Source organism: Brachypodium distachyon, chromosome 5 (assembly GCF_000005505.3).
Source record: "Brachypodium distachyon strain Bd21 chromosome 5, Brachypodium_distachyon_v3.0, whole genome shotgun sequence".
Lineage (NCBI taxonomy): Eukaryota > Viridiplantae > Streptophyta > Magnoliopsida > Poales > Poaceae > Brachypodium > Brachypodium distachyon.
In genome coordinates this window covers 23,365,614-23,377,545 of record NC_016135.3, presented here as the reverse complement: position 1 = coordinate 23,377,545, position 11,932 = coordinate 23,365,614, and the positions used below count along the sequence as shown (strand labels likewise).

The window sequence follows — 11,932 nt, the reverse complement described above, 5'->3', positions numbered from 1 at the left end:
GGTGCTCCAATCTAATTACTCTTGCGATATCAACATATTATGCCACTACCGGAGTAACAATAACTAATTCTTTTTCTAATAAGGAAGTTGTGTTGCGAAAACATTTCATTCTCGTGCCGGCTGTCCAGTTAAATCACAGGAAAAAACTTATATGTCAATTCATCATGTTCTTTTCACCCCGAGGAATCTCTAGACAGCAAGATTAAACACAAAAGTTTTGCAATTTGCACCCCGATTGTTTGGCGCATTCAGATTTGGAAGAAGCACACATAATAAATTGTAGAGCTTCCATCATAAATTAGGAAACACAATACTTTCTCCGATTTCTAACGAGTGTTGCTGATTTAGTATGAATTAATAAAAAGTCACGCTGAATCAGCAATATTTATTATGGATGAAACGAGTATACCGCATGGAATTGGACGATCCAGCGTCGATTGAGCCCCAAGACAGTGTCCCGTCCGGACAGCGATGTCTTGCCGTTGGTAGAATGGTAGGCTTTGTGTGGGGTAGGCTGTTGCCAACTACTCTGTCTAGGGGAGCTACTGCAATTAGCGAGGTCGCCGTCAGTGCTGCGGTTTCCTAATAGCCGTAGCATTTCCTTCTGGTCTTCTGGATTGTGTATCCGGGTTCCGGGGTCCAATTCTTTGCCTCCTCAGCTCTGCGCTGCTATAAATAGCGGCAAGAGCGGCCTGGATTTGAGGAGTCCACCCACAGAAACTGAAACCCTCTTCTCCCCACAGTTTCGCAGCAGCCGCTCCATCCTTTCAACTTCTCTCTTCCTCGATCGACCTTTGCATGGCAGCAGTGGCTAACTCCAAGGGGCGGGCGATCGCTGGAAACTTCGTCGCGCGCATCCTGGCCGGCAAGGCCGCCTCCCCGAGGTATGCTCACATACCTCCTGTGAGCTGATACACTTGCTATATTACCAAAAGAACCAGTAATTCACTGTAATTCACTGCTCAGTAGTAGTCGCTACATGCCTACATCTCTAATAGATCTTGTTCTTGCGGAGATTTGTAAGAGTTCTTGACTTCTAGCATGGTTCGGCCTGCCGTGGATACTGCTTCTTCCATCTTTCCCCCCAGCATGGTGGTGGCTCTGCTTTTGTGACTAACCCTCGATTCAGCTTTTGCGATGAACCCCTGATTCGGCATAAAATCCTTGTTTTCTAAAGCGTTGATGCGGGTTTAGTATACTATATTGTTAGGTGCTCCCATCATGCTTAAACATAGCAAGGATGTCTCTTTAGATGTCAAGATGTCGCCCTCGGGTGCTTTGGAAAGATCGCCAAGCTTGTCTAAACCTCCTGCCCCTATGTTGTCACCGAGATCACCGAGATCTGCAGCTCCACTAGAACGAACTCATTGCAGGCCAGGAGTATACCATTCAGTCATCCAAAGAACGCTAGATCCATGGAGATATTTTCTTTGCCCCTTTCGCTCTGCCCCACACGAAGAAGATGAAGCATACTGCATAAGTGGAAGGATGTTAGTAGTTCCGTTTCATAATTTCTGTTGAAATCTTGCATGTATCTCAGACATTTTTTTGGGACGGAGAGTATTTCTCACAGGTCACACAATGCGCGCAGCAGCAGCAGCAACACGACCAATGGACGTTTCACTTTCGGGAAGATTTTTTTTTTTACACGGCCACGAGGGAGGGCGATTGGTTGGTTTGGTTTGGTGCGCGGTAGTTGTCATCGCGCCAGTACCCCGTCCACCATCTGCTGGCCGGCCCCTGCTCTGGGGAGCTCGCTTGGATTTTACTCTAAGAGACGGGGCCACGGGGGGTACGGTGGGTCTGACTGCGGGCCCACGTGTCACCTTCAGGGGCCCCATCCTGGCAGAGCCGTCCTTTCTCATCCAGCCCCCGTACGGTTCCGTTCCGTGTCGTGTGCCCTTCTTCTGGGTTCCCGATCTGATCCGTCAAACCGGGCCCCTCTCGCCAGGCGACTCCCTCCGTTGGATTGGATCGTAGTGGCTGTATTGGATCGGTGCCCGTACACGCTGCAGTGAGTAGGATCGATCGATCTTATCCTATCCGCGGGCCGGCAGACCCCACCCACCCACCGACGACGCCTTCTGTCCTTGGCCGTCGTGCCGCTCCACGTTCTCCCAGCGTGCTCGATCCCAGTATCGACGACCGAGAGGGATCCACACGGGGATTCTTCAGTGGAGTCCGGGCGTGTACCTGTGTTAGGTGTATTCGTATACGCACTAGTATACGGGTAGAAATGTATAAAATGTCGTGCTGTGCTGTGTTCGGCTCAAAACGGCGTGCTTCGTGCCTTCACGGCCAGAGGGTCCGGCACTCTTTTTATGACTCTTTCCAAGAAGTCGTTCGTGCCCCGTCTGCTGCTCTGTTCACGTCACACTTTCTGCACCCAGCGAGAATTATTGAGGGACTATGCTCTGATGGTACATAGATAGGAAACTAATGAAAAAACCCGAATAGCACACAGACGATGAGTAGTACTTATCGAGTGCTAGCAGATATCTGATTGTGCTTTTTGCGTCGTGTCAAAGCAAATGACGTAACAGCACCACCTTGCCTCGATGGCTTGATCAGCCGCTGTAGTAGTACATGCGTGCAAATAAAAGTGACTCGCATTATTTGTTCCATCGTTTGTTTTTCTTGTGTCGTGTTTAAAACTTTAGATTAACGTCCAGGTCCATTTTGTTTTGGCAGCAGGGCCGTGCACGCGTCGGCGTACGACAAGAACGTGGAGGAGCAGGTGCGGCCGGCCTTCGTGCCGGACGATGTGATCGGCGGTGCCGCCGGGAGCCCTGACAAGTACTGGGGCCCTCACCCGACCACCGGCGTCTTCGGCCCAGCTGCCGTGGACCCGAAACTCGCCGCCGCTGCGGGCGCGCCGGCGACCGCCGCGAATGGTGGCGGCGGCTCCGTGCTGGACCAGAAGGTGTGGTTCCGCCCGCTCGAGGACGTCGAGAAGCCCCCCGTCGCCTGATCGACGCTACCAGGACGAGAGCCTAGCTCTACTAATAACTCTCTATCACTCAACTTAGCTGGGATCCTCCTCTATTATAACTAGTGGACTGGATCGAGTGCTGCTTATCTGTAGTGTGCTTCTGCTTGAGTACAGACATGGCGGGCACCGGAACTAGTAGTAATGTGGTGCTACTGCCTAGAATAAGAACAAGCAGAAGATGTGTGTTGTTGGTTGTGATGTACTCCCGTCCCAAACCAGTACTAATATATTGCAAGTGTTTGGTAACCTGTGCGTGTTTTGCGAGCCTGATGTTGCAAATTGAATTATCTTAACTGTGCTTCTTTTTTGGGGGTGGGTTGGTTTTGGTTTGAGACTGGCTAGTCTATGTCAGGCATTCAGTATCGACAGGGACTTGGATGGCATGTGACTGAATTGCATTTGGCTGATCAACGTGTCTCGTGCTATGAATTGTTTGAGTGGTCGAAACCCAACTGCTGGTCAGCGTTCCGGGTGGGAATCCTGTGTTCAGATTCTACGGGGGCGTAGCTCACAAATTTGCCGATTTGGCTTCCATACTTAAGTTTTGCGGAGAAGTAGTTCCATCCGGCAATTATCTGTTCTGAAAGTAGTGAAAGGAACGAATCCTACGGGATTAACGAACTTGTCATTGCAGATACACAGAACAGTTTTAACAGGGACTTCAAATCTTGAAAGCCATGTATTGTGGATTTGTGGCTGGTGTTTGATCAACGTTTCTCATGCTATGAGTTGTTGAGCTGAGTGGTCGACACATATCTGCCGGATAGCTTTTCGGTATAACTATGAAGATGATATGTTCACTAATTTGAGCATCATTTTAGAAGGGTGGCAGTTCAGTTATAGGAAGACTTGTATATCCACCCGGTGAATATGCTATGTGGATGTAAGTACCAATATTTTGCAGACTGTAAAATATTTAACAGCAGTGCTATGTCAATGCTGATGCACAGAAACAGTTCATGTTGCCACTCATAAAATAGTGCGAATAATAGATAAACAGCAACTGATGAGATGTGAGTAGATCGTGCGAATCGGTCACAAACACTCTTATATATAAGCATGCACTTGTCTTACATTAGGTCATAACACTGACAAACCACACACAAAAGAGCTGGGGAGCTGACAACGATGAGAAACGACTAAAATAGTGCCGAGTCTTCTCACGGTCTGCAAGCAAAAGGAGCATCTAGACATAAGTTAGGACTCCTCATAAGTTAGATAAGGTGGTTGGAGAAACCATGGTTTCACAACCTGATGCTCTCACACGAAGTACTGAAGTTCAGATTTCAGAACTAGACAAACTCCTGGTTAAACACTACTGCAGAGTGCACAGATGCCTGATCTGCCGTTGCTCGTTGGTGTCGGATCAGCATGCATTCTCATCCAACCGTCCAAGGGCCACCCTATTTGGTTCTCTGCTCTGCATTTTAGAAGCATTTTAGAACACAAAATCATATACTGACAATTTTAGTAGTACATTGATGGAGGTGGTTTGGTCATTACCTTGTGAGCATTCAGCGTCTCCTTGAGCTTGAGTCGAAGCTTCCTTAGACTAAGCTTATCCAATGCCATGGATTTATTGACTTGCTTCACTTCATTCTCTTGTCCCATTGCCACTTTCTCCTTTAGGTTGACTCCGAGCTTCTTTTGGCTAAGGTTGCCCAATGCTTCAGATTTATTGCCCTCCTTCACTTCGTTCTCATGTTCTACTGTTGGTTCCACAGAAATGGAATGCACTGCCACTGTCTCCTTGAGCTGGACTCTAAGCTTCCTTAGGCTAAGGTTACCCAGTGCTTCAGAGTTACTGATATCATTCACTTCATTCTCTTGTTCTACTGCCACAAGTTCAGGAACATTCTTCTCACCGCCACTGTTATCGTGCGTTGGTTCCAAAGTGATTGAGTCTATGGACACCATTGGCTCCATAATGATGGAGTTTGCTGCCACCGTCTCCTTAAGCTTGACTCTAAGCTTCCTTAGGCTAAGGTTACCCAGTGTTTCAGATTTACTGACGTCCTTCTCTTCCTTCTCTTGTTCCACCGCCACAGGTTCAGTATTGTTCTTCTCACCACCACTGTTATTGTGCATTGTTTCCACAGTGATAGAGTCCATGGACAGGGATTTGATGGCATCATCAAGCATGCCGGCAAACAACGGTGAGGAAATGGTGTCTTCATCTTTGGCAGTCTCGACCACCGGTGGGAGGTCAACAGTGAAATCTCTCTCCTTACCGGCACCCTCGTCGTCTGTCACGGTGACTTGGGACACATTCTCGACAGTAGACACTTCCTCAACACTTTCGTCCATTGCCACTGACCTCTCTGGTGTCTCGTTGGTGGCCACTACTCCTTCCTCTTCAGCAGGCACTACATCATCAACCGGATCTTCCTTCTGTTCAGCGAGTAAACCTTCTTCAGTACTGGCCTCATTGGCAACACTCTCGTCCATTGTCATTGACCTCTCCGGTGTCTCGTTGGTGGCCACCACTCCTTCCTCTTCAGAAGGCACTACAACATCAACCGGATCTTCCTTCTGTTCAGCGAGTAAACCTTCTTCAGTACTGGCCACATTGGCTTCGACTGGGCTCTGAACCACCACACCAAAGGTTGATACTTCTTTTTCCTCCACGACAACACAGCCAGCATCGTCGGCGGATTCCATTGTGGCCGGTCGTGCCTCGCTGACGGGCACCACTTCCGTCTCTTCACTGGAATGATACATCTCCTCGTCCAATGGTCCCTGACTGAGGACAGTATCATTCAGGAAAGTGTCGCTTCTTTCTTGTTCAACGAAACCCAGGACGACTGGCGAATCATCAGAGAGCGGCTGGACATCCATCTCCTGTTCTTTTGCTGATGAATCAACCGTGTAATCTTCTGCTACTGGTGGCTCTTCTTCCACTGGTGCTGGTATATCCATGACTGCTCCTGAGATTTCAGATAGGGGAATCAGACACATAATTCGAGACATTGCAGAATGCAGATACAGAAAAATTGGAACTAGCATCAATTTAGAAGCTGCCACAGAACTGAGTGGATCTACCTGTGTCACCTTCGTCCTCCTGGCTCTGTTCCTCAACTAGCTCATTTTGCAGCTCGTTCTGAGGATCCATGGTCTCTTGCATTTCTTCAGCACCATCAGCTCTCTCTTCTGAAGAAACCGGTTCAGGTACAGTAGTTTTCACCTCAGAGACAACACCTGAATTTTTCCAATCAGAGAAAGGTGTGCGTAATTAAGGACATCGCAGCTCAAGGAAACTTGGAAGATGGAACAGCTATTTATTTAAGCTATACAGAAGAGCAGAGATCTACCTTTGTCACCTTCATCTTCCTGGTCCTGTACCTCGACTAGCTCGGTCTGCTGCTCGGTATGTTGGTTCATGGCTTCTTCCGTTTCTTCAGAATAATCACCTCTCTGGTCTGGGGAAACAGGTGCCGGCACAGCAGTTTGCACGTCAGCAACAACACCTGATTTCCACAGCCAAAATAAATAGATCGCATCAGGTAAGCGATCCAGCAGCGCCATCAAATTGATCGAAAGCAATCTGTTCTTACCTTGTGCGGCTTCTCCTTTCTTCTCCTGCTGCGTACCAGTGTTCCAGGATACAGCCATCTTCGCCGTTCGTCTTGCCCTCGGCACCTTATCCCCAACCACCAACGCCGCCGTCCTCTGGCTCCGAGGACGAGTGGGCCGAGCCGGCAAATCCTGCGGGGCCACCGCATCCACTGTCTTCCTCTTACCGGCCGCCGCCCTTCTCCGGGGAGCCGGAGCTACCGCAAGGTCGACACGAGCGCGCCGGCTGGCACCGCACCGCTCCAACCCAAGGACCGGCGCATATTCTTCATCCTCATCCCGCCTAAGATCCTTTTCCTCCCCTTCGCCCTCGCTATCGTCCAGTATGATGATCTCTCGGGATTGGATCCCCTGCTTCTCCTCCTCCGCCACAGCCTTAACCACCGGCTTGGCCGCAGGGGCCGGTTCGTCGACCGGCGGCTTGACGTACTCCTCAATCCCATTAACCTGAACGGAATCGCACATTTCAGCAAGCAGTGAACGCTGAGCAGGCTTGCGTCAGAGAGCTAATGAGATCTTACCGCGGGGAGTGCGCCGAGGGCATCGGCCATGGCGACGTTGGTCATGTTGGCGCGGATGCCGTTGCGCTTGCACAGCGCCTGGAGGTCACGGCGGGGGAGCGCGTGGAAGTCCATCCTTGCCGGCGGCCAGTCCGTCTTCTTCTCCCGTCTGCTTTCGTTTAGATCGGAGCTGGATTTGCTGGTGCTGTAGTCAGATGAGGAAAACAGAGCAACGGAGCGTGCGGGGGTCTGATATAACGGGTGTTGGATTTGAATTCGAGGAAGTCGACCGTTGGAGCGTCTCTCTCTCTTCCTAAACTTTTTTTTGGAAACGTTTTCTTCCTAAACTTTGGCTTTGTCATTTCTCTATCATCGGATAAGGCATGCAGCACTTTTTGGATCGGCCGCTGATTTACTTTTTTTTTTCCTTCTTTTGCACTTGTATCAGTTATAAGTTATAAGCCTATAACATTTTGTCTTACCACTGAAACGCGCATCTTTTCCTTACGACCAAACGGCCGGATTCTACTATCAAAAGATAACGGAATATAAATAGTTCACACATTGTCAAACAGAAACACCACGTAGTTCAAACATACTTGCCGCCGACGGCTAGCAAGAACACACACATGGCGACAACAAGGAGTTCTCAGAGCTCCAAAACATACAGAAAGAAGGCAGCAGACTGAATAACCAAGCACCAGGATAGCTCAACAGCCAATGCACAAGCAACAGAACCAGCACCACAAGCTTCAAAAGCGCCACCCGCCGTTTGTATTACAGAGATCTTCACGCACCGTCCTCCCCTTCGCCATCTTCCTTCTTGTCCTCAATGTGTCGCATATTCATAAGCAGCCTGCGTTCTCAATTAATTGGCGCCGGCCATTTTGCAAAAAAAAACCTATTTTAATATACGAAATCAACTTGTAGTACACATCTTCAATTGAACGTGGACCGCGCGTTGATTTCGAAAAACTTTAGGTTTTTTTTTGCAAAAATTCCGGTAGAACGTGGACTGCATATCGATTTCGGGAAATAGCAAGGGTTTTTTGCAAAATTTCCGACGCCAGTTAATTAGGAACAGAGGGAGTATATTTTCTTAGACAATTATCTTTTTGTGTGCCAGTCCTTAGAGAACGATCTTCTGTGAAAAATGTACATAGGCCATCTTCAGCGTGGCGCTTGTGACAGGCGCTACGGGAAATCCCGGTCAACCGAACACTACAAAAATTAATTGAGACATACTATTTGCCATCACATTTTGTCCAGATGCTCAAATGCCACTCAAATTTTTTTGTTGCAAATTTTTCATTCAAATTTTACATGAGGTACACATATGACACTTTGAAATAGTGTGTTACCTACGTCTCAAAAATCTGGAATTATAAGTTTTCTAAAATAAGTACTTTTATTGTAAAATGGAAAATAAACATACTATCCAGGAGCAAAATTATCTTTTCATCTGTTACTTAACGGTCAACTAACGGTGGTGGTTTGTTTGTACCCCTTGTAACATTTGAGTGGCAAATTTGGAATAAAAAAATTTTGAACGACGTTTGGGCATCTGGGCAAAATTTGAGTGGCAAATATGGAGCGATTTTAGAGGCCAGCGCTTGGAGCAATTTTAGTACTGGCCGAGATCCGTGTGGTGCTTGGCAAACGAGCCGCCATTAGACCGCGTGGCGTTTAGGTCGACGTTTGGTATTATACCGTTGATTTCTTTACTTAAATGGCCACACAAGTGCCTCGGATTAGATATGGCCTCGGAAGTTCTTCGTAAACATTGTTTTTTCGTCCTTCATGGACATTCAAATGCTAGTTAGTTGATTTTTGAAAATTTGGAGAGATTTTAGCACCTTGTGCAGCTTACTTACGGCCCAACATCTCATTTGTTGTTCTTTGTAACGTTGAAGCTCTTTAGCTTAGATACTTGTTATTTCGGCAAAAAGAAATGTTGTAGCCCACTGTTGGACATGAGTATTATTCTCCACGTCCGTCCAAAGGCGAGTAGACTTAATAAATGTATTTCAGTCGTTTGCTGTAAAAAAGAACCTGTCAATGTCATAAATCAATAGTAAGAAGCAATTGAATATTTTGTTCAATATCCACATTGCATCTTTTCTGGAGTACACAACATACGAGTACTGTATATGGATGTACTGTATATTAGACGGTCTCAGCCGTACCCAAACAAATTACTGGAGCACACAAATACCAGTATTTCCATACCGTTGTTTTCTGTGGACTAAAGCTAGCTAGTTCTAAAATGTTTTGTACGACCATGCCGTCTCAAAACAAACAAATAAAAAAACTTTTTGGAAATTCCCCTCCAAAACTGAAAAAACAAAACAAAAAAACTGTGCAACACGAACTGCGTGTGCAATGTGAATTCTGATGCGTTTTGTATGTACGCCGAGCCGAGGAGCAAGGAACGATCACGACACGACCGTCTTGACCTGGTAGTTCCTGGCGAAGGCGCTGTAGACGACGAAGTTGAGCGTGCAGAGCGCGGCCATGACCCAGAAGAAGTAGTCGAGGTGTCCCTCGTCGAGGTTGTCCGGAATCCATCCGGGCCGCCCGTCCGTGGCCGTGAGCATGTTGATGACGCCGTAGATGAGCGAGCTCATGTAGCTTCCCAGCGCCACGGTGAGCAGCGCGAACGACGTGCACATGCTCTTCATCGACTCCGGCGCCTCGTTGTAGAAGAACTCCAGCTGCGCGATGTAGCAGAACACCTCGCCGCCCGCGAGCACGAAGTACTGCGGCATCTGCCACGCGATGCTCACGGACCCGCCCCCTGCCGCGGCGTCCAGACGCTTCATCTCGAGCAGGGCGGCGGCGGCCATGGCCACCGCCATGAGCAGCCGGCCGGCGCCCATCCGCTGCAGCTGCGACGGCTCGCCGCTCGCGGGGGAGAAGCTCCGGAGCGCCGGCAGGATCACGAAGTCGTAGATGAGCACCCATGCCAGGACGCAGATCACCTCGAAGGACACCATGGACGCGGCGGGGAGGCTGAAGGACATGACCCGCGTGTCCATGGCGTTCCCCTGCTGCACGAACGTGGTCTGCAGCTGCGCGTACGCCGCCGACAGCACGATGCTCGTCGCCCAGATCGGCAGCAGCCGCATCAGGATCTTGAGCTCCTCCACCTGCGTCACCGTGCAGAGCCTCCAGGACGACGAGGAAGAACCCGCGCCCGCGCCGGCGTCGTTCGCGGTCACCTCTGCCAGGTCCGACGCCACGATCATGGCCGCCCTGTCGAGGAACGTGAACTCGTCCGTGTGCGCGATCCTGGGCTGCTCGTGCTCGATCTTGTCGCTCACCTCGTAGAGGTTCGCGGCCTCCGAGGGAACCACGCGCAGGGCGACCTTCCTGGACGCGGCGACCACGACCTGGCACAGGCTCTTGAGCGGCGTGCCGGACGGCATCCGGCGCTTGAACATGGGCGTGGCGAGCACGAACCCGGCGAAGGCGAGCGCGATGCAGGCCGTGGCGATGCCGAAACCCAGGCCCCAGGAGACGTTCTGCTGCACCCACACGAGGAAGAGACCCGACACGATCATGCCGAAGTCGACGGCGATGTAGAACCAGCTGAAGAAGGACATCTTCCGCTCCCGGTCCACCGCGTTGTCGTCGTCGAACTGCTCCGCGCCGAACGGCAGCAGCGCGGCCCGGACGCCGCCGCTGCCGAACGCCACGAGGTAGAGCCCCGCGAAGGCCACGGTGTGCGAGCCCAGCACCGGGTGGCACGACGACCCCACCCCGCAGAGCGCCGTCGTCGGCAGGAACGCCGAGAACGTGACCAGCATCATGCCGAGAAGGTAGACGACGAGGGAGACGAGGATGGTGTTGTAGTTGCCCCAGAAGGTGTCGGCGAGCATGGCGCCGAAGACGGGCGTCAGGTAGCTCGTGCCGATCCAGGTCGTGACGTTGGACGCACTGCCGAGGCTGCTGCCGTGCAGGACGCGCTCCAGGTACAGCACCAGGTTCGTGGCAATGCCGTTGAACGCCGTGCTCTCCAGGCACTCGAACCCGAGAACCACCGCCGGCGCTCTGCTGCCGGTCTTCTTCTTCGCCTCGATCAGCGGCACCTTGAGGCTTTCTTCGTCGATCTTTGAACCTCGGCTCTGTAAAATGTAGGAAAAAGATGAGCAACTCCACTAGACAAAATATGGACGCAGAACTCATTTAGGATTGGTCGGTCGCGGTTCTCAAATTTACCTTAGGCAGCCGCGGCGAGCTCTGGCCTCTTTCCATGGCGTCCATTGCAGCAATTTTCGTGGAACTCCCGGGAGCTAGGCGCCTTTGGCTTTGGCTCTTGTGGGAGTCTCGGGTCTGAGATGGAAAGGAGCGGCAAGCAGCCAGGTTTATATACGCAGCGGAAGCAGGCAAAGGAGAACAGGCAATCGCGCGGGTCACTATCCAAGTGAAAAAATACTGAAGTACCCAGGGGCCACGGCAAGAATGCAAGATCGAGTCAATTCAGCGATTGCGCAGACGCAAAAATAAAAGCTCCGGTGCACGTTCCAACAAGAGGACCTCCATCCATCTTGCTAGCTTCTAGGCAATGCACACATGCGTAATATACTAGTCTTCTGCACGGAAGCATCGTGCTAGCTCCACATAAAACCCTGGTGGATTTTGTGCCTTTGCCTGCTCAGCCGCTCACTATCCATAGTTCTTTTGTTTTTTTGGAAAAAGGCCATCACCATCAACAGTTCGAGGCAGGAAGTTTCCTTGCAGGTGTTTTCGGGACTCCTTGAATAGGAGTATGGCAGACATGTTCGACGAGACTTTGCGTGCGGTCTGCACTTTTTTCAGGACGGCGTGCCGCCGTGGCAACTTTTTCTGTTGAACATTACCGCGC

General features: G+C 50.4%; 3 protein-coding genes across 7 annotated transcripts; 1 reads left to right on the top strand and 2 right to left on the bottom strand.

Moving 5' to 3' along the window:
* Positions 1 to 662: 662 nt before the first annotated feature.
* Positions 663 to 3,238, top strand: LOC100845453 (late embryogenesis abundant protein At5g17165). Of its 2 annotated transcripts, none has more exons than XM_010242054.3 (2): positions 663 to 884; positions 2,695 to 3,238. In XM_010242054.3, the coding sequence occupies exons 1-2, from the start codon at positions 799 to 801 to the stop codon at positions 2,969 to 2,971; spliced, it is 363 nt and encodes a 120-aa protein (XP_010240356.1). In that variant the 5' UTR covers positions 663 to 798; the 3' UTR covers positions 2,972 to 3,238. The 2 variants fall into 2 exon arrangements, with proteins under 2 accessions (XP_010240356.1, XP_003580483.1); XM_003580435.4 differs by having other exon boundaries at positions 669 to 884; positions 2,692 to 3,238.
* Positions 3,239 to 4,010: 772 nt separating this feature from the next.
* LOC100837655 lies at positions 4,011 to 7,302 on the bottom strand. Of its 4 annotated transcripts, XR_001404676.2 has the most exons (7): positions 7,087 to 7,300; positions 6,547 to 7,012; positions 6,304 to 6,459; positions 6,035 to 6,190; positions 4,496 to 5,919; positions 4,244 to 4,412; positions 4,011 to 4,159 (listed from the first exon to the last, which is right to left on the bottom strand). XR_001404676.2 is itself a non-coding variant. In XM_014895514.2 (6 exons), exons 1-6 carry the CDS (start codon positions 7,198 to 7,200, stop codon positions 4,396 to 4,398), a joined length of 2,328 nt encoding a protein of 775 aa, XP_014751000.1. In that variant the 5' UTR covers positions 7,201 to 7,302; the 3' UTR covers positions 4,011 to 4,395. The 4 variants fall into 4 exon arrangements, 3 of the variants coding, with proteins under 3 accessions (XP_014751000.1, XP_024311249.1, XP_003581602.1); XM_014895514.2 differs by having other exon boundaries at positions 4,011 to 4,407; positions 7,087 to 7,302; XM_024455481.1 differs by having other exon boundaries at positions 4,011 to 4,412; positions 6,304 to 6,411; positions 7,087 to 7,301.
* A 2,063-nt stretch (positions 7,303 to 9,365) lies between these two features.
* LOC100824149 (protein NRT1/ PTR FAMILY 8.3) lies at positions 9,366 to 11,429 on the bottom strand. The gene is made up of 2 exons (XM_003580369.4): positions 11,287 to 11,429; positions 9,366 to 11,192 (listed from the first exon to the last, which is right to left on the bottom strand). Exons 1-2 carry the CDS (start codon positions 11,329 to 11,331, stop codon positions 9,501 to 9,503), a joined length of 1,737 nt encoding a protein of 578 aa, XP_003580417.1. The 5' UTR covers positions 11,332 to 11,429; the 3' UTR covers positions 9,366 to 9,500.
* Between the last annotated feature and the right edge of the window lie 503 nt (positions 11,430 to 11,932).

Excerpts from the sequence above, each read along its gene's own strand:
- LOC100845453 (XM_003580435.4), top strand. The coding sequence starts at position 799 with ATGGCAGCAGTGGCTAACTCCAAGGGGCGGGCGATCGCTGGAAACTTC. Across the intron at positions 885-2,691 it reads GGCAAGGCCGCCTCCCCGAG|CAGGGCCGTGCACGCGTCGG; the intron begins GTATGCTCACAT and ends TTGTTTTGGCAG.
- LOC100837655 (XM_003581554.4), bottom strand. The coding sequence starts at position 7,200 with ATGGACTTCCACGCGCTCCCCCGCCGTGACCTCCAGGCGCTGTGCAAG. Across the intron at positions 7,013-7,086 it reads CCCTCGGCGCACTCCCCGCG|GTTAATGGGATTGAGGAGTA; the intron begins GTAAGATCTCAT and ends GATTCCGTTCAG. Across the intron at positions 5,920-6,034 it reads GGAGGACGAAGGTGACACAG|GAGCAGTCATGGATATACCA; the intron begins GTAGATCCACTC and ends CTGAAATCTCAG.
- LOC100824149 (XM_003580369.4), bottom strand. The coding sequence starts at position 11,331 with ATGGACGCCATGGAAAGAGGCCAGAGCTCGCCGCGGCTGCCTAAG. Across the intron at positions 11,193-11,286 it reads GCTCGCCGCGGCTGCCTAAG|AGCCGAGGTTCAAAGATCGA; the intron begins GTAAATTTGAGA and ends TACATTTTACAG.